The sequence below is a fragment of the Hyperolius riggenbachi genome, chromosome 5 (assembly GCF_040937935.1).
Source record: "Hyperolius riggenbachi isolate aHypRig1 chromosome 5, aHypRig1.pri, whole genome shotgun sequence".
Classification (NCBI taxonomy): Eukaryota; Metazoa; Chordata; class Amphibia; order Anura; family Hyperoliidae; genus Hyperolius; species Hyperolius riggenbachi.
The window spans coordinates 308,739,589-308,760,069 of NC_090650.1; the positions used below are offsets into that span (position 1 = coordinate 308,739,589).

At 44.6% G+C, this 20,481-nt stretch overlaps 1 protein-coding gene across 1 annotated transcript in view; it reads left to right on the forward strand.

Annotated features, from left to right (window-relative positions):
• Positions 1-1,234: 1,234 nt before the first annotated feature.
• The window catches only part of LOC137518827 (acetyl-coenzyme A synthetase, cytoplasmic-like), a 101,460-nt gene continuing 82,213 nt past the window's right edge, over positions 1,235-20,481 (forward strand). The window contains exons 1-2 of the mRNA XM_068237185.1: positions 1,235-1,652; positions 2,159-2,354. Of these exons, the coding sequence (XP_068093286.1) occupies positions 1,499-1,652; positions 2,159-2,354 (350 nt within the window). The 5' untranslated portion in view covers positions 1,235-1,498. The remainder of the gene's footprint in view (positions 1,653-2,158; positions 2,355-20,481) is intronic.

A 20,481-nucleotide genomic window follows, 5' to 3' on the forward strand; every position in this document is an offset into this window, starting at 1 on the left:
AATCACAGCGCTCTTTCTATAGTGGTAAGCAGATGTAGCACACCTAGCTCTTTACTGAAATGTCCCATCTGGGGAATAGACTGTTAAAGGGGAACTGAAGTAAGAGGTATACAGAGGCTGCCATATTTATTTCCTTTTAATCAATACCAGTTGCCTGGCAGCCCTGCTGGTCTATTTCTCTGCAGTAGTATCTGAATAACACCAGAAACAAGCATGCAGCTAGTCTTGTCAGATCTGACTTTAAAGTCTGAAACACCTAATCTGCTGCATGCTTGTTCAGGGGCTATGGCTAATAGTATTAGATGCAGAGCATCAGCAGGGCTGCCAGGCAACTGGTATTGCTTAAAAGGAAATAAACATGGCAGCCTCCATATACATCCCTCTTCAGTTCTCCTTTAAAGAGAACCTGAGGTGGGTTTGAAGAATGTTATCTGCATGCAGAGGCTGGATCTGCCTATACAGCCCAGCCTCTGTTGCTATCCCAAACCCCCCTAAGGTCCCCCTGCACTCTGCAATCCCTCATAAATCACAGCCACGCTGCTGACAAACAGCTTGTCAGAGCTGGCTGTGTTTATCTCTATAGTGTCAGTCTGCTGCTCTCCCCGCCTCCTGCAGAACTCCAGTCCCCGCCTGCATCCCTTCCCTCCCTGCTGATTGGAGGGAAGGGATGGGGGCAGGGACCGGAGCTATGCAGGAGGTGGGGGAGCAGCTGAGACTGACACTACAGATGTAAACACAGCCTCACAGCACGGCTGTAATTTATGAGGAATTGCAGAGTGCAGGGGGACCTTAGGGGGGTTTGGGATAGCAACAGAGGCTGGGCTGTATAGGCAGATCCAGCCTCTGTATGCAGATAAGATTCTTTAAACACACCTCGGGTTCTCTTTAAAAGGCATTCATTCACTTCAAGTTTCCAGCTCATAGGCGTGCACTGCTCTACAGTGTAAAGCAGGAAGTGCTGTGTGATTGAATGCCTCATTCATATGCACCCTCCAGAGACAACCAAAAGACTTCCAATATACTATAAAGAACGGATTTATTACTACAGAAAAAATGAGGTCACAAGAAGTGAAGTCGGAAGGCAGAGCAGTTTGCAGTTAGCCACGCCGCTGCCTTTCTCCTAACAGCACGCTTCCTCCGCCTGCTCGCCGCACACGCCATCTCCTCCGAACGCAATGGCAAGAGATGAGCCGAGCGCGCCGCAGCCAATCAAAAAGGAGGAGTGTGAGTTTGCAGTTCTGTGATTGGATGGCTGGAGATGAGAATACAGAGCCGAGCTAGACTCGCAAATAAGGTCCTGCAGCAAGACAGACCGAGCAGCAAATGAGGAGGAGGCGAGGAGGGATTAGTGGCTGGTGCTAAATCCTTTGGCGCTCATCTCCCTTGACACCTCTATTTACACGCTTCCCTGGTCCTCACCACATCTGTCACCTCTTCTCAGGGACTCCTGAAGTTCGGATTACGGAGTCAGAGGTGTTTGTGGTTTCTTGCTGCAATCATGCCAAGCCAGGTAACGGCAGCATCAGGAGTAGCCGGCGAAGAAGAGGACGTGATCACCTATCCACCTGAAGAGTCTCTGAAAGAGCATGCATACATCCCAGACCTCGGCTCCTACCAGGAGTTGTACAAGAAATCCATCTACAACCCCGAAGGTACTGCAGCACAGTGGAATGCATACTCAAGGACCAAGGTACCCATTAACGGTACAATTTTTTTCATCAGATGCGATCTTTCAATGTGATTTTTGCTTTCAAAAGTAATTGGAAGGTGAGTATCGATTGTTGCCATAATCAGGTCGATCAGGGTATTTTCTCTCTTCCGATTCGATCATAAAAGCTAACATTCCTATTGATTACATTTTCTGCTCCATTTGACCATAGAATCGTTTTACATTGATTTTCACCACTCACAACACAATTTTCTGTGCAATTCAACCATAAAAATCACATTGAAAGATCGCATCTAATAAAAAATTGTAGTGTTAATGGGCGCCTTTACACTGGATCGTTTTGCCAGTAATGTAACAATTTATACTCCATAATTGACACACATAAACCTATTTAGTGTGTGAGTTTTGTACATATATTAGTTTAGTGGCTATGCATATAAGGCTCTTCTTATTGTTAGTTTTCTCACCAGACAAATTTCTCCTTTGCAGAATTTTGGATGGAGGCTGCCTCTGAATTCTACTGGAAATCTCCGCCGACTGGAAAAGTACTGAATTATAATTTTGACATTACCAAAGGCAAAGTCTTTGTTGAGTTTTTGAAAGGGGCTAAAACCAATGTGTGCTACAATGTCCTGGATAGAAATGTCATAGAGAAGAACCTTGGGGACAAGACTGCATTCTTCTGGTAATATGTCACTGCTAGGAAACATTGGTGAAATGACTAGCTTTTATGTAACACCCTGATTTGTTGGGCAACAAGTACAGATGCATGTCATCACGCAATTACCTCCAGTGTGTTGAGATACTATTCAGACATATGAAACAAGGAAGTTGTATGTTACACCCCTAATATTTATTTCATAGCAAAATATAACACCAGCAAATTTCACAGTGTACTAAAGCCTAGAGATGGCTGTTTAGTTAAAGGGGAACTGAAGTAAGAGGTATACGGAGGCTGCCATATTTATTTCCTTTTAATCAATACCAGTTGCCTGGCAGCCCTGCTGGTCTATTTCTCTGCAGTAGTATCTGAATTAGGCCCGGTTCACATTAGCGTTCGCTATCAGGATTTTCCGGGTCGGATCCGGAACACATACTGCACAAACGGAACGTACGTTCCACATAGCAATGTAATGTCTATGCGGACGTTCACACGCGTCCGTTCCGTACGTACCGGAGCCGGATCGGATCCGGACTCTTTTCCAACATGCGCTATTTTTTGGGTCCGGATCTTCGGCCCACGCATCCTGACCGGAGCCTGACAGCACCATCAGGCACACAGAAAGCAATGGGGAACGGAAGGCACAGAACACACTGCCTACAAAAACCTGACATTCTACCCCACTTCCTATGCGTATCCAAGCGGCAATTTCGGATGGGGACACATGGGCCAAGCATGTCTGGAGTGGAGCAGCAGTGACAGACGTGCTGGAACTGTTTTGGCAGAATGTCGGAGGTGGAGGTGAGGCCTACAGCGGAGGAACCTGATTCTACAGGTGCACCTTCTGCTGACCCCAACATTTTTTTTATTTAATTTCGCTATTTTTTGCCCACGGATCCTGATGGCAGCCTGATGCATGCCTGATTCAAACGGACCGGATCCTGATCGGAACCGTACGGTTCCGATCAGGATCAGGTCCTGATCCGATCAGGATCCGGTCCGTTTGCAAGGCAAAACGCAAGTGTGAATGGGGCCTAACACCAGAAACAAGCATGCAGCTAGTCTTGTCAGATCTGACTTTCAAGTCTGAAACACCTGATCTGCTGCATGCTTGTTCAGGGGCTATGGCTAATAGTATTAGAGGCAGAGGGTCAGCAGGGCTGCCAGGCAACTGGTATTGATTAAAAAGGAAATAAATATGGCAGCCTCCGTAGACCTCTTACTTCAGTTCCCCTTTAAACTAAAAATTTGCTGTTTGCTCTGAAATTGGCTGAAGCGGATCTTTTCACATGGCTAATTAGGTATAGAAGCTACTACCAATAGTTTCCATGTACTGTATGCATCGCACCTTTTCCCTTGCGTTGCGATCCTGTTTTTACAGAGAATGCAACGCAATTTCCCAGAGTGAAAGTAGCCTACTTGTTAGGGTGTGTTCACACTATGGGCTCGATTCTCTAAAGTATGATAACTGCTATCACAGCAGTTATCACGCAAGCTGCCGTGCGCAAAGGTTTGTGCAGGAACAGCGTTACTTCGCGTGATAAGCGAAGGTTTGCGCTTTTCACGCTATACTGAATCAAGCTCTATGTATGTTTTGCAGTAATGCCACATGTGAACTTGCTGCCCATATAATTGCATAGGCATGTTCACATCTATGGGCTGTAATGGATTGTGTGTTTCTAACCTGTACGCAGCGTGTTTCTGGACAATGTGTGCGATTATGTGCACATTGCATAGACCATGACAAAGCTTTGAAACAAAACATGTGTTAGGCCCTATTCACACTTGGAAACGCAAATTGCAATTGCAGTCACCTAGCAGTTGCAATTTTACATTACCTTTTTCCAGGACTGTAGAGTTGGCACAAAAGTCATCCAACTCCTCAGTTTATGAAACCACTGACTCCGACTCCAGGTACCCAAACTTGCTCCGACTCCTTGACTCCAACGCCTTAGTCTAATACTAACAAGGGATGTGGAGTTGGTACAAAAATCACCCCACTTCAACTCCTTATGTAGACTTCGACTCCAGGTACCCAAAATTGCTCCAACTTTCCGACTCCACGGCTCTGCTTTTTTCGGCGATTGTGTTTGCGATTCTCAATTTAGTGAATGAGAATCACAATGCAATCGCCGGAAAAATGCTGCATGCAGCATGTTTGCGATCAACAATAATCACAAACGCGCCACAATCGATGCAGCGAGTGTAATCCCATTGGATAACCTGTGCAGCAGTGTTTTGCTGATCGCCGGCGATTAGCAACGCATGAATCGCCCAACTTGTGGGTCAAATTTGAAGGCTCTGTGGACTTGGTTGCATGACTTCCCTAAGGTTAATATGCTTTCAATTATTATAATTTAACATGTAATACAGAGTTCATGGTATGTAGAGTGGGGTATAGTATTGTATTAGCTAGGCCTATTTTTAACATTGAGTCACAAGCAACCAGAAACCTCACCTGTCAGTGTTGGTGGCTTGTTTGACTGTGGAGATTATACTGTGCTCTAGGCTGGGTCGTTGAAACTTTAACCACTTGCCGACCAAGTGATTTCCCATTGATCTGTGCTGGGTGGGCTCTTCAGCCCCCAGCACAGATCGTATTGCAGGCAGGGCGATCAGACTACCCCCCCCCTTTTTTTCCCCACTAGGGGGATGTCCTGCTGGGGGGGTCTGATCGCCACCGCTCTGCTGTGCCTTGCGGGGGGGGGGGCTCCTCAAAGCCCCCCTTCGCAGGGCTATTCCCCCCCCCCTCCCTCTCCTTCCCTCCCTGGCTCTGAGGGCGGTACAGGACGGCGATACGTCCTGTACCGCCTCGGATATGCTTCAGCCTATCAGACGGCGGCGATCCCCAGCCTATCAGAGGCCGGGGATCGCCGATCTCCTGGGGATTTCTTCCCAGTGTGTTTACATTTCGGCTGCGAGCCGCGATCGGAGGCTCGCAGGCAGTTCACGGTGACACCCTCCGTGAACTGACGTTTCCATGGAAACCCGCAGACAACCAGTTTACACCGATCGGCGTTAGCTGGTCGTCAAGAGGTTAATAGTTCTTCAAATACAAAGCAGAATGAACTGACGACCCAGAATAATTACATACTGTTACCCTGGTTTTCCTCAGTTCTTAATGCAGATCTCCAGGATTATTAATAAAAACACCAGTAAAGCCCTCACACTAACCCCAAAATGTCTATGTGCTTTTTTGGCTATAAAAGGGTTTTCTCTTTGCTCCTCTGCCCTGTTCCTGGTGCTGGAGGTGGAACACTACTTCCATTAGCAGTACCCTATGGGAGGAGTGTTCCAGCAGTACCCTATGGGAGGAGTGTTCTCATATGCTGATTGATCCCCACCATTGACATGTATGTCTGGTCCATGGCTATAGGATGGCAGGGACAAGGGTCACATGACTGATCTTTTATAGATACACTTAAGGTGCACATACCACACACCGACAGGCCTGTTGCCTACAGGGATCGGTAATTGTTCTTTTGTGCAATAGTCCAGGACCGAGTTCTGTACAGACACGTCACTAGACTAGAGGCTGGTGACCCAAACTGTTACTATGTAACAGGGAGGAGGATCAAAGTGCAGCACACAATGGAGCAGGCAGGTAAATAGAACCGTGTGCTCAGCTAAGATGATCCACCAAAACTCAGATTACCATCTGTATTCATCCAGTGATAGTAGCTGATCTTTACTATATGGAAACAGGGCAGATTTTTCCATATTCCAACACTCTCTGACCTAGCAGACCTGAAAAACCACTAGTTGGGTGTTGACAAGTATATGACAGAGAAACATATTTACAGTATGCAGATAAAAATCATTGTAAAAAGTTTGTCGAACTAGTTCACTGACTTCTGAAACACTGCTGCTCATGCTGTTCTGTGGAATTTCTCCAACTGGATGATGCTTTCTCTGTGCTGCTTAAAAAAAAAAACCTGAAGCAAAAATTAAAAGAAAAAACAGATATTTACCTAGGTAGAGGGAAGCCTTTGGATAGACCAGAGATTTCCTGTGTCCTCCTCTCCCCCACTCTGCCCAGGATCCTCTTTTAGTCCATGCTCCCATTCTTGCACAAGCGTGGCCGTACTGTACCTGCGTGAGTACAGCGTGGGTGCGCAATCGCACAAAGCCACTTGTGAAGAAGCAGCTTTGGTTTATTGTGCAGTCCCAGTACAGCCTCGCTTGTACACAGCGGGTAGCTAGGCCATGAGAACATATCTGATAAGCTCTTGGAAATGTTTAGGGGGTCCGTGCGCAGCAATGGTGGTGGGGGAAGAGGACACATAAAGCCTCTGGACTATCCAGAGGCTTCTCTCTACCGAGGTAAGTATCGTTTTTTTTCTCTAGCCAATGCCCACAGGGCACTCCAGATAATTGTTCTAAACGTGTTTTTTTTTTTTTTTTTTTTTTTTTTGAAAAGCTAACTATTGGTATAACCACTTTTGCTTTTACATGACATGCATTGCTTATTTACTCTAAGTTTGTAAGTATATGTATGATCTAACAACATCTATAGCCAGGGCAACTGCTATGGGGCGCAGGAGCAGGTAGGGGCCCCCTAGGTGCCTAGTATGCTTTTTTTTTTTTATAGTCTCCCACACCCCATGTCTACCAGGCATTTTACTTGAAATCAAGCGGTATGGCTCAGGAAAGGGTTGTGGGGAGGCTTGGGCAAATCAGTGGGTACTCACAGATACAGATCCTGCAGGGAAGTTGTGCAACATTCTGCAGCAATTTTCCTGAACACTCTAAGGTCTGGGGCCCACTGGCAGTGCTTTTGCAGCGCTTGCCAATTACCGGCAATTGGCAAAGTGCTTCCACAGTGGAACCCTATGGGGGATATTCTACTTGCAGTGATTGCATATTGCTGCATGCAGCATTTTGGGTGCGATCTCGGCGTGATCATATTTATAGCTGCAAAGCCAAATCACGATCCCGTCGGAATTGAGTTTGAAAACACAGCACTTTCGTAATGTGGTCATGGACATTTTGCAATTTCCCAAAAAAAGCATGGCATAGGTCCCCATGTTTACTGAATCGTGAAGATAGGGACACTGCTGCTCAAAGCAATCTCATTTAAAGTACCACCTCGTGGTACTTTAAATGATTTGGGGAGACACACCGTCCACCATTTTTGTTCCTCCATTTTTCAGGAACAACTGTTATATCTGCCTGAATGCATTGTAGTGTGCCTAGGATTGGGAACCTATGTCAATGTTCAAAACCACTCATTGTACTGACATGCTTCTGTGCTGTCTGCCAAGTAGCCTGTTCTGCTCCATGGACAGGGGAGTGGAGAGAATAAACAGGAGATGCCCCAGTGCCAGGACTTCAGTTTCAAAAAGTTTTATTAGGTTAAACAAACCAAATAAACAATACAGCCATTGTTTTTCTGTCCCAGATGGGACTGTACTGGATACACATATAAAGATACATAAAAAACCCCCAATAAAACAGGTACCATATATGCAGTCGTATCTGATACGAGAAAATAAACAGGAGTACATAAAAGAGAAGTCGGCATAATTATACAATCATAGTAGTAATTAGGATGTGGTCACAGAGTAAATGTACAAGAGCGAAGCCCTATGAGGTTCGAGGCGTTTAGCCAGGGTTGCCATGTCATAATGAAAACCTCAAATACATCATGAACAATTGCAAGTATTCTTTTCCGAGATCATGATATCCAATATAATATTGTCAGGTAGCTGAATAGAGAGTGTGGGTTGCAACCATTGCCTGGCAATATGTGATCTGGCTTCCTTTGCTATATGTTGTGCTAGGCGGTGGGAGGGATGCTTCCACTTTGAGGGCTTATCCCCAAAAAGGGGTCTGGGCCCAGAGAGGTTCCCAGTGCAGTATTTATTAGTGAGGTAACTTTAGCCCAGAAGGTCTGTACCACCGGGCAGAACCACCATATATGGGAGATATCTCCCACTCTCCCACAATTCCTGAAGCATAAGTTAGTTTTAGTTGGGTCAATGTTGTGCAGTTTTGTTGGGGTGATATATGCTCGGTGGAGAACCTTATAATTGGTTTCAATATGAGAAAAGTAGGTGCTACCTTTCGTGAGAGTGATACAGCACTTGGACCACCTCTCTGTAATCCCCAGCTCTGATTCCCATGCTAGCATAGGTTTAAGTTTTTGAAGTTCAAGGGGTTGCGAGAGTGCCAAGACTTCCGTAGTCATTCTTGCCAGAACAACAGTAGTCAGCCATTAGTGATCAAGCACAATAGTTCACGAATGACCTCATCAGTGATATTGGGGACCCCTGTACACACTGTAGACTTTTGCCTGTTAGGATCACAGACAGTGGCGTAGCTAAGGAGCTATGGGCCCCTTCGCAAGTTTTACATGGGGGCCCCCCAAGCACTCTATACATATCAATTGATCCGGCGTAATAAAACCTGCCAAAGACAACCACAGTGTCAGAGTTGCAAGAAGGGGACGAGGAACAGTGTGTTAAGGATTACTACTATTCAAAGCATCTATAGAAATGATTACCAGCACAGGACCAATAGAGAGCCAATACTGTGATAGAGGGTGGACCCTTCGGAGCCCCTCTGGCCCAAGGGCCCCGATGCGGTCGCTACCTCTGCACCCCTTATTGCTACGCCACTGATCACAGACCGTTGTTTTCAGCTGAGGTAAATTTGATGTGTGCATGTAGCTTTAGCTGCCTGCCTGAAGTTCAGCTGTAGATATTCTGTTTGTCACACTGACCTTATAACAGCCATAAAATCATTCATCTGCCACAATTCAGATATTCAGCACAATGCTATCTGCCAGACTGATTCATGAATCCAATGTTTAGATATCTATGTAGGTCACAAAGTTGGTAAAACAAAGGACTATTGTGTAGTAAAGTAATTTATTAGAATATCTGAGTTAAATGTAATGGACAAAGTGGCCAGTGATGGAAACGAGCAATGAAGTGATCATATCAGAGTATTGTGTGCAGTGATTTAAGCTGATATGGGACCCTAGGCAAGGTAGTAATTTTGGCTCATCTTGATGGTCCTTTTTGGCAATCTGGGGTGGGAGACAGGGCTGAGAAATTAGCAGTTGGGCTCCCTGACATGCACAAGGCCCCAGGCACCTGCCTAGGTTGCCTTGTGTGTGTGTGTGTGTGTGTGTGTGTGTGTGTGTGTGTGTGTGTGTGTGTGTGTGTGTGTGTGACAGTCGGCTATACAGGATAGTGGTGATGTGCACTTCCGATCAATAGAAGTGATCAGTGTCCCACAAATAGATTTTTCAAGCTGAGAATCTGCAGCCAGTGGCTGAGCATTCCAATTAAATGGAAAAATGCTGATAAATCTTACATCGTGAGAGTGCTGCTAATATCCACTGGATCAGGAATGAGACCTGTCATATGGGCAGTAGGCTTGTCATTGAGGAAGTGCCCAAATAAACTTACTTTGCTTGAAGTGGAGCAGTACACACCTTTGTGACTAAGGCCGGTTTCACACTGCAAACATGGCGGCAGCGATCAGAAACAGGTCTTTAGGGAACACTGCGTTAGTATGTGGCGTTCCCTGTCTGGCCACCAGCCAAGCAGGAAGTGATGCACACTTGCCGTCACTTCTTGCTTCGGGTATGCGAAAGTGCACGGAAGCGTATTGTTAAATAACGTTTCCACACAGGCACGCCATAACGTCGCAACGCCAACATTTTTAAAATCCCTGTGTCACCATAGAGTAACATGTCCGATGCAGAGCGACGCAAGTACACGCATTAACGTAGTTTTGTCCTAGTGTCGGATGTGGTGAAAAGTTACTTCCATCGCATCGCGCTGTACCATGGCAGTATAAAAGTGTGGTAAAAAAGGGCCCTCGGGCTCAGTTCACACTTGCACCGGGCCGGGAGTGAACAGTGAAATGTCCACTCAGATGGTCTGGATCTAGCCAGGGCCCGGAGCAGATGCGTTACCCCCATAGGCTATATGGGGGAAGGGAACACATCTGCCTGCCCTGGATTAACACGGGCTGCACAGATACCACATACCCTTTGCCGAGTGACAAGTGTGACCCGCTCCTATTTATAAAATATGAGCTGTTCACTGCCCACTTAGCAATCAGCAGCGAAAGAAAAGAAATATATACGTTCTCCGCTCAAGTGGGAACAGAGACTAATTGTTGCCATTGTTCAACTGGCAATGAGGAAGACTCCCTTCCTAGCAAAGCTATGCTAGTGGATTCATGCTCATTTGGCACTCCTTGTTCCTGAGAGGTAAATAAGTCATGTGACATAGTTTGAGAATGGCCAGATGTCTCATAGCCTTATCTGTCTAAATTACTGGTCCTATTGAGTGAAGTTGGAAAATTTCGTTACATCAATGTTTTCACCCTGATAAGTAAGTTGGTGTCTCTCTGAAAGGTCAACTTAACTTAGAGCAATATGGAGGCTTAGGGCTGCAGTGGTGTCAATCACACACCTGAAACAAGCATGCAGATAATCCAGTCAAACTTCAGTCAAACACCTTCAGGCTCTGTTCACAGTGGTCAGTTGTGAGGCAGAATAATTCTGCTTGTCAACTCACTGCCCATACAATTCTAGGGGGCAAGTAGATGTACAGAGGCGCCAAAAGGATAAAATATTCTAAAATGTTTAAAATATTCGGGTGGCGGCGGTGGACCGGCCACTCAGAAATAGACTCGATGCTGTCGCTTAAGATAAAGACAATTTATTCACATACTCCATGAACAGAACCGCAACGCGCTTCACGGGTATATTCCCGCTTCCTCAGGCAATAAACAGACAGGAGTACACAGTACAGTCTCAAGGTCTTGTGTACAGAGGCGCTATTCGTGACCTTGAGACTGTACTGTGTACTCCTGTCTGTTTATTGCCTGAGGAAGCGGGAATATACCCGTGAAACGCGTTGCGGTTCTGTTCATGGAGTATGTGAATAAATTGTCTTTATCTTAAGCGACAGCATCGAGTCTATTTCTGAGTGGCCGGTCCACCGCCGCCACCCGAATATTTTAAACATTTTAGCATATTTTATCCTTTTGGCGCCTCTGTACATCTACTTGTCAAGATATCCACCCTTGGTGGTTGGAAGGGTGACAAACCCTCCTTTCCTTCTTCAGAGAGCGACATCTTAATCCTGAGTGGGGACAGGTCTAATCTCCCCACCTGCCTATATAGTGGTTGCCTAAACGGTAACCCATGTTTGTAAGTATAATACTTACTCCACACTAATTCTCCCTGATCCAATACATACTACACTATATTGGGCTCTCGGTTTCTCTGTTTTAAATTCTAGGGGGAAGTTCACAGTGCTGGATTGTAACGGACCTTGTTATTGCATGCAGGCTCTAAAGTAACGTCTATGTCCAGTCTCCATTGCAGTTCACAGTCATGATGTGTGCGTTATGAAACTGACCACTGTGAGCCTAGCCTAGCCTCAGTCAAACGGGCAGAGGATTCATTTATTTAAATGAAATAAATATACTGTGTCGGCCTCCATGCTTAAAGCTTTCCCTTTTCAGAGAGGAAACGGGGACCTTGCTTAGTAGTTCTGTCTATAGCAGTTCAAATAGATTAGATAGATCAGGCCAATAAATCAGTCTTTAAACTTTGCCGCCTGTACCTGCCTTAACATTTTTAAGTTGATTAAGTTCAATAAAGATTGTACAAGTACATTTATAGTGCCTGACCCTCCCTGCACTTGCAATTTATAAGTTTATCTTTATGGTTGGTAATTGCATTTCCTAGGAAATTACATACTAAACAGACGTGCATGCTAAACCTTTCAGTCATAGATATTTCAGCTGATTTACAAAGTAATACATAGTCTGTTTATCAAGCATGCTATTTAAAAAAACACCAAATCCTATCAAAACACAAGTACAGTACTCCTCAGCAGCCATCAGCTTCAGAGGTTAAGGTGAAATTTTAGGGCTCCCATTAAAAGCTTGGATTTGCAAATTTTCACAGAGGAATTTTTTTTCCACATGTTCTTAGCATATGACTCCTCCCCTTGTGCTTCCTTTGTCAAACGTATGTGAATGTTTGCATTTCACAAGTGGAGTAATTGAGAATCATCGTGCGCTTTAGACACAAACAAATTAGGCATGTGAAAAAATGGCTGTCGGGTTTTACCCCGCAAAGCAACACGAATGAAAATGTGTGTTTTTATGGAAACTAACTCCTAGACGTTCATTAACATGTGAAGTTTTGCTATGTGAAAATGTAGTGGCAGTGAGGCCTAAGTTTTTAGTTAGGGTCAGAATGTTACCTCCACTTGTTCTATTGTGAATAGGAAAAATTTCACAATTCATTTAGAAAGAATGGTACTTTATACAGAGAAATAGTAGGGCTGCAGTGACGTATCACCCTGTTCATGTCAAACATCCCGTCATGTGTGGAGGAGTGCTTTAATTTAACTTACTTACTACAACTAACCTTAGTCCAGTCCATTCACCCCATAGCATCTTAATGACTGGTAATTGATGCTGATCTTTCCATAGCAGGGGTTCTTAAACTACATAAATGTGCTAAATCTTGCCGATGAAGACCACCTTGGGCGAGATTCTAGTTTGTGTGCATCGTCTAAAGGTCCAGCATGACAGATTTTTAGTGATGTCCAATGCCCAATTGACACCGAAGCATATTGCACTTCCCCACACCCTGCCCAAGGTAAGATGCTCGCTAATGATGCGTCTGTACAGCCTCCACCCTCAACTGTCCCCAGAGGAATTAAGTTCCAATCCCTGTTGGGTGACAGTCCAGGCACGAGGCTTTAAACTTGTGGTGGTGACCCAGTGACTGAGCAGTTGACCCTCACCCAGCAGCAGTAGAGCTCCAGTTTCATTTCCTAGGCAGGACAATCTCTGCATAGAGTTTGCATGTTCTCCTTTTGTATCGTGGTATTTACATCATGGGTGGCATGAATGTAGCATCAGGTGGCTTGGCAACGACGCCATGCCATACTGCCAGTTAACTGCTGAAGTGTGTACTGACTTTCAGTGTATTTGGCTGTGACTCTGCACACTCTTCAACATTGGCTGTTGGTTGACAGTGGCACTCGGCAAGCAACAAGGACGCGACAACATCGCATTTGACCGACTGCACGACATCTGCCCAACAGTTGTCTGAGTTGGTCCGATACGGTGAATCTGTTGTTTGTCAGACATTTAAAAACTACTTGCTGAGCGTGTGTACATAGCTTTACTGGTGCTTTTAGTAATTTTTGATGTTAGTGACTGGTAACTGCAGCTTGCCATTGCTGATAGCCTGCAGTGTTGTGAAGTGCTGTGGGACAGTTTTTTAGTTTTAAGATGAGCGTTGTATTTTATAATGAGCTGATCACACTCTGCCTATTTATCTGAAGAAATGCAAGACTGTCAAATCTGCAGTGGATGTCCTAGAAACTATTTTGGAGACATGCCTAGTCTCTATGATTTATCTTGTAAGTCAGTCAGCGTTATTACTTGTCCTTAAGCAGAGAAGGGCTACATTCTGTCCTCATGACAAAGGCGCAGACAAGTGTCACCATCACAGTGATATTCTTAGTTCCTTGTGGTAAACAGAGGCAGAGGCTGGACTACCTAAAGGACACAGGACACATTAGATGACCTGTGATATAGTGAAACATATTGGCAAACCAGTTTAGAGATCAGTTTTTCCTGATCCCTTAAACCTTTCTGTAAATTACGCAGATTTGTAATGCATATACAACTTCTTTTTCTGTAATATTTTAATGTGATCATTACTAAGTAGAGGTCAGATTTTGTACACATGATTTGAGTTGTGTTTTTCTTTTCTTATTTATTTAATACACACAATGTTTTGCATATGTATAGTTGCTCTTTCAATTATGATCATTCTCTGGCTATACATAACAAGAGATTGTTGCAGGATACAAAGCTCATTTCTAGAGACCGATAAAAAAATACCATCTAATAATAGTAATCGGTGTTCAAATGTTACCATTTTCATGTAAATTAGTTATTTTTGTTTTACAAATCCTGTTTTGAAATTTTGATCACAAAAGCATTCAGGCTGTGTGGGTCTGGCTGCTGCAACTGTCGCTGGATTTTATCATCTCCACTGTTCAAGAGTGAAGGCACAGTCAGAATCTTTTTGAGAATGTTGCAGCCTATAATATAGGTAATGATTCAGGATGTGGCCAGTTTCTGAGTTACTGATTAGATACGTTAATATATACAGTATAATGAATATTAGATGTTGGCTAATGAAGGAGTGTACTGACTGTCCAGTGAGTTGCTTCAATGTATGTTACAATCTCAGCATGTATGGGCAAGGATGACTGAACAATTGCCAAATGATATCTATTTTATATGATCAGAAAAATTCCCTTGTTTTCCTTGAATTGATGCTCACCATATTTGCTGTTTTGGCACAATTGGCACACTGACCCTAAGGCCACGTTCACATCATGAAACGCAGATGGCCGTGCGTTCGGAACGCAAAGCGTCCGAACGCATGCCATCTGCGTTTCTATGCATTGCGTGGCTGATTCCATGGTCAGCCGCGCATTTTGGTAAAAAATCAGTGCAGCATGCGTTCCCGGACCGCACTGGTCTGGAACGCATGCAGTGTGAACATCAGACAGTGCTGGCTATGCACAGTCTGATGTCGTGCGTGTCGGCCTCCTGCACGCGTTCCTGAAACACAGACGGCAACGCGTGCATTGTGAACGGGGCCTGAAGAGCAGAAAAGAATTAAAATGGAATAGGGCCCTAGGCAAGAAAGAAGTTTTTGCTCACTGCTGATGGTCACCTGGCTCCTTTTTTTTTTTTTTTTTTAGTAAGATTTGGGGGGGGGGGGGGGGGGGCGGGCTAGCATCGACTAGGCTCCTAGACTTTCTCCAGGCCCTAGGCAGGTGCTTAGGTTTGCCTTGTGGATGATCTGGCTCTGCTGAAGAGTAGATGTGTTTGTAAGGAAGAGATTTTAGGTTTTGTTTATTTCAGAACAATCCGATTTGAAGTGTATGGCCATGAAGTCATGCTGCATACCAGTGTGGTTTGATGGCAGCAAATCAGTAAAATATGTTCACTTGACACTTTTCTGCCTCCTCTTATTTCTCAATAACATCCTTCCTAATACTGTGCTTTGCGGGGTAGCTAGGAGTGTGCAGGAATCAGCTTGGGGGTCTATCTGTTTCTTACAAAGTCATGAATATGGTACTAATTACATGATCAGTATATATATGACAGAATACCTGAAAATATGACCGCATACTACTGGCTTATCATGCTCATTGCAGAAATCTTATCTTTGTTCTTACACAAGTGCTGAGCATACTGACCAGCTTACAGAACTGCAACATTAATGAAAAGGGAGTGTCTATTCCTGATTGCTGTATTAATAGTGACACAACAGGTTCAGCTTGTTCTAAAAATATCCCAGGCTGTAACTGATCTGTCATTGTACAGCCTAATGATTGCTGCCAGCACAATGTCAGCATGAACATTTATGTCATATGTTAAACTGTTTCTTCAGGTTCATTTTAAAATCTGAATACAAGTTGGAAACCTTCTGCTTTTAATATTCTTAACAATCTCTAGTTCAGAACAAAAGATGGCATCTCTGCAGAAGGCTACAGCTCTGGAAGTGAGGATCTCTTGCCTGTCCAGGTTACTTCAGCTGCCCTCCATTACCACGGTCCTCTGGTGTGACAAGTGTGAGCTGACCCGATACTAAATATAATTTTGCCTTCTGAAAACAGAAAATATTTGCAATTCTTCAGCTTTAAAGGATACCTGTGACTTTAAAAATGGCAAAATAGATACTCACCTTAGTAGAGGGAAGAGTGATAATCCAGAGGCATCCCCCGTCCCTGAGGACCAACCCCCCCCCCCCCCCTTGACCAGGGCTTGTCAATGGGAGTGTGGCTGTACCTGCACAGGAATGCTCTTGCCTGCGCAGTAGCATGGAGCTGCTCAGGCTCTGCTTTTACCACGGAGCACCTCCAAGCTACTGCACAAGTGCGAGCTGTCCTACGCAGTGCGACCGTGCTTGTTCAGGAGCGCACCTGTGAACTTCCAGAAGGTTGTGGCGTCCGGCGGAGGTCTTGAGGACGTGAGAAGCCTCTGGAGGAACCAGAGGCATCCTGCTACTGAGGTAAGTAACATTTTCTTTAACAAAGCCACAGGTTTGCTGTGGGTGAGCAAGTGAGGTTCTCCATGATGCATCAATCCCAAATATCCAAAAAATATTTTTATACCCCTAAAAGCCAGGCACACAACCAGAACCACTGGTGTATAATGAGTGTTGAGCTTATACAAATCCAACATGCATACAGTGTTGTTTCAGACTGTCTGGTGCTCAGCAGTGCATGGCATAGATTGATGTGGCTCTACAGGATAGGGCTTGGACCAGTACTACAGAGTGCCCAGAGGGCTGATAGTGAACCGGAACCACTAAGAGTGTAAGGTGCTAAAAGAGACTGAAAAGCCCTCTTACTAAAAAAAAAGCGATGCTAAATATAGTTTTTGCCCTCTTACTAAAAATGTGTTAATAAAAAATATAATTCCGGTATATGAAATAATGTGGTATTACATGCCGCATCACTCCATCATTTCTTTATGCCTCTAAAAGATTCCCAAGCAACAATACATAATCGTGAATGTACTACAGTCGGAAGAAATCCAAGGAATTAAGAAATAAAGCATCCAGCCTGATGGCCATTTCCTACAGACACTTTTTCAGATGAGGCATCAGACTTTGACAAAAGGGACTGACTTGATAAGAGTGCCCATACTTCAGGCGATACATGGGCAGATCGACCAATCGACAGATCTCTCTCTGATCAAAAAAAGCCTTCCTACTAAAAAGCATTGCTTGGTGTGATTTGCCTTCTTAAAGGGAACCAGAGGGCCCAGAAAAAAGATTCTATACCTACCTGGGGCTTCCTCCAGCCCCAAACGCACGGATCGCTCTCACGCCGCCGTCCTCCGCTTCCTGGATCCGCCGGTACCGGGTCCCGTCACTCCCGGCGGACGCGGCCAATTGTCCGCATGAGCAGGGGCTCCCTCCATACCCTTACGCGTGCGGCTGCGCAGTATGCAGCTGCACGCGTACGGGTATGCCGGGAGCCCCTGTGATGCGGACAATTGTCCGCGTGCTGCCGCCGACTGGCCGAAACTACGGGACCCGGTACCGCCGGATGCAGGGAGCGGAGGACGGCGGCGTGGGAGCGATCCGTGCGTATGGGGCTGGAGGAATCACAGGGGCTCCCGGCATACTCGTACGCGTGCAGCTGCATACTGCGCAGCCGCATGCGTAAGGGTATGGAGGGAGCCCCTGCTCATGCGGACAATTGCCCGCGTCCGCCGGAAGTGATGGGACCCGGTAACGGCGGATCCAGGAAGCGGCGTGGGAGTGATCCATGCGTATGGGGCTGGAGGAAGCCCCAGGTATGTATAGAATCTTTTTTTTTTCTGGGCCCTCTGGTTCCCTTTAAAGAGAAACTCTGTCCAAGAATTGAACTTTATCCCAATCAGTAGCTGATACCCCCTTTTACATGAGAAATCTATTCCTTTTCACAAACAGACCATCAGGGGGCGCTGCATGACTGATATTGTGGTGAAACCACTCCCACAAGAAACTCTGAGGGCCTTGGTACTCCTGGAAGTTTCCTGTCTGTGAACCTTGTTGCATTGTGGGAAATGGCTGTTTACAGCTGTTCCCAACTGCCAAAAAAAGCATGCAGCAGCTACATCACCTGCCAACAGTAAAAATATCACCATGTAATAAATGTCAGAATGTACATCAGGGATTTATAGGATTTTACAATGGACAAACACTGACTAAATCATTTATACATAATTATTGTAAAAATGAAGCACTTTTTTCATTACATTATTTTCACTGGAGTTCCTCTTTAAAACAGAGTGAATGTGTGATAATTCTGCTTTATAGTGGACCTGAACTCTTGCACAGGACACAAGGAGAACATAACAGAAATGCACTCTGTATGTATTTAGAGAGTTTAGCCTGTGTAATTCCCCTCATTTGTGTCTAATCACTAGTTGTAATTTGATCTCCCCCTGTGCAGTGTTGCCAACCTTTCACGTTATTTTTTTACTGACCAATACCTAAAAATTTACTGACAAAAGATTTTTTTTTTACTACGTGCGGCGCGCTGAAAAAAAATGGGTGTGGCCACGCAACAGAATGTGGGCGTGGTCATGGGTGGGGCCAAATATACATGATTTTAATATTGCTGTGAAAGGTCTGCCAGGGAAGTTTGAGCTCTGCCATAGTGTTTCCCCCCCCCCTTCCCCCAAAATACATGTAATCTTGCAGCATTTCACCAAAAATCCACGTAATCTGGCAGAGGTTCTTCCAAAATACAGATAATATGGCAGTGGTTCCCAAAAAATAGATGTAATCTGGCAGTAGCGATTCCCCCAACATACACATAATCTGGCAGCAGTTCCCCAAAATACATTTAATCTGACAGCAGTGGTTCCCCAAAAATAGGTAGCCCCAGGTCTATAGGTGTCCCCAGAATAGGTGGCCAGGGGTATAGATGTCCCCAGAGCAGGTAGCCAGGGGGAGAGATGTCCCCAGAACAGGTAGCCAGGGGTATATGTGCCCAGTATATGTAGGCAGGGGTACAGGGCCGGTTCTAGACTGGCACATATGAGGGGGCAGTCAAATGGGTAGGGGGCAACATGTTCAAGGAAATTTGCGGCGACTAAAGTGGGCATGGCAAGTAAATACACATAATGAGAGACAGCGTTTCACCAGTAAATGCACGTAATGACAGACAGCTTTTCACCAGTAAATGCACATAAGAGACCGCCTTTCACCAGTAAATCCACGTAATGACAGACAGCTTTTCACCAGTGAATGCACGTAATGAGAGACAGCTTTTCACCAGTAAATGCACATAATGAGAGACAGCTTTTCACCAGTAAATGCACGTAATGAGAGACAGCTTTTCACCAGTAAATGCACGTAATGACAGACAGCTTTTCACCAGTGAATGCACGTAATGACAGACAGCTTTTCACCAGTAAATGCACATAATGAGAGACAGCTTTTCACCAGTAAATGCACGTAATGAGAGACAGCTTTTCACCAGTAAATGCACGTAATAAGAGACAGCATTTCACCAGTAAATGCACATAATAAGAGACAGCATTTTACCAGTAAATGCACATAAGAGACAGCATTTCACCAGTAAATGCACATAAGAGACAGCATTTCACCAGTAAATGCACATAATAAGAGACAGCATTTCACCAGTAAATGCACATAAGAGACAGCATTTCACCAGTAAATGCACATAATAAGAGACAGCATTTCACCAGTAAATGCACATAATAAGAGACAGCATTTCACCAGTAAATGCACATAATAAGAGACAGCATTTCACCAGTAAATGCACATAATAAGAGACAGCATTTCACCAGTAAATGCACATAATAAGAGACAGCATTTCACCAGTAAATGCACATAATAAGAGACAGCATTTCACCAGTAAATGCACATAATAAGAGACAGCATTTCACCAGTAAATGCACATAATAAGAGACAGCATTTCACCAGTAAATGCACATAAGAGACAGCATTTCACCAGTAAATGCACATAATAAGAGACAGCATTTCACCAGTAAATGCACATAAGAGACAGCATTTCACCAGTAAATGCACATAAGAGACAGCATTTCACCAGTAAATGCACATAAGAGACAGCATTTCACCAGTAAATGCACATAATAAGAGACAGCATTTCACCAGTAAATGCACATAATAAGAGACAGCATTTCACCAGTAAATGCACATAATAAGAGACAGCATTTCACCAGTAAATGCACAAAATAAGAGACAGCATTTCACCAGTAAATGCACAAAATAAGAGACAGCATTTCACCAGTAAATGCACAAAATAAGAGACAGCATTTCACCAGTAAATGCACAAAATAAGAGACAGCATTTCACCAGTAAATGCACAAAATAAGAGACAGCATTTCACCAGTAAATGCACAAAATAAGAGACAGCATTTCACCAGTAAATGCACAAAATAAGAGACAGCATTTCACCAGTAAATGCACAAAATAAGAGACAGCATTTCACCAGTAAATGCACAAAATAAGAGACAGCATTTCACCAGTAAATGCACAAAATAAGAGACAGCATTTCACCAGTAAATGCACAAAATAAGA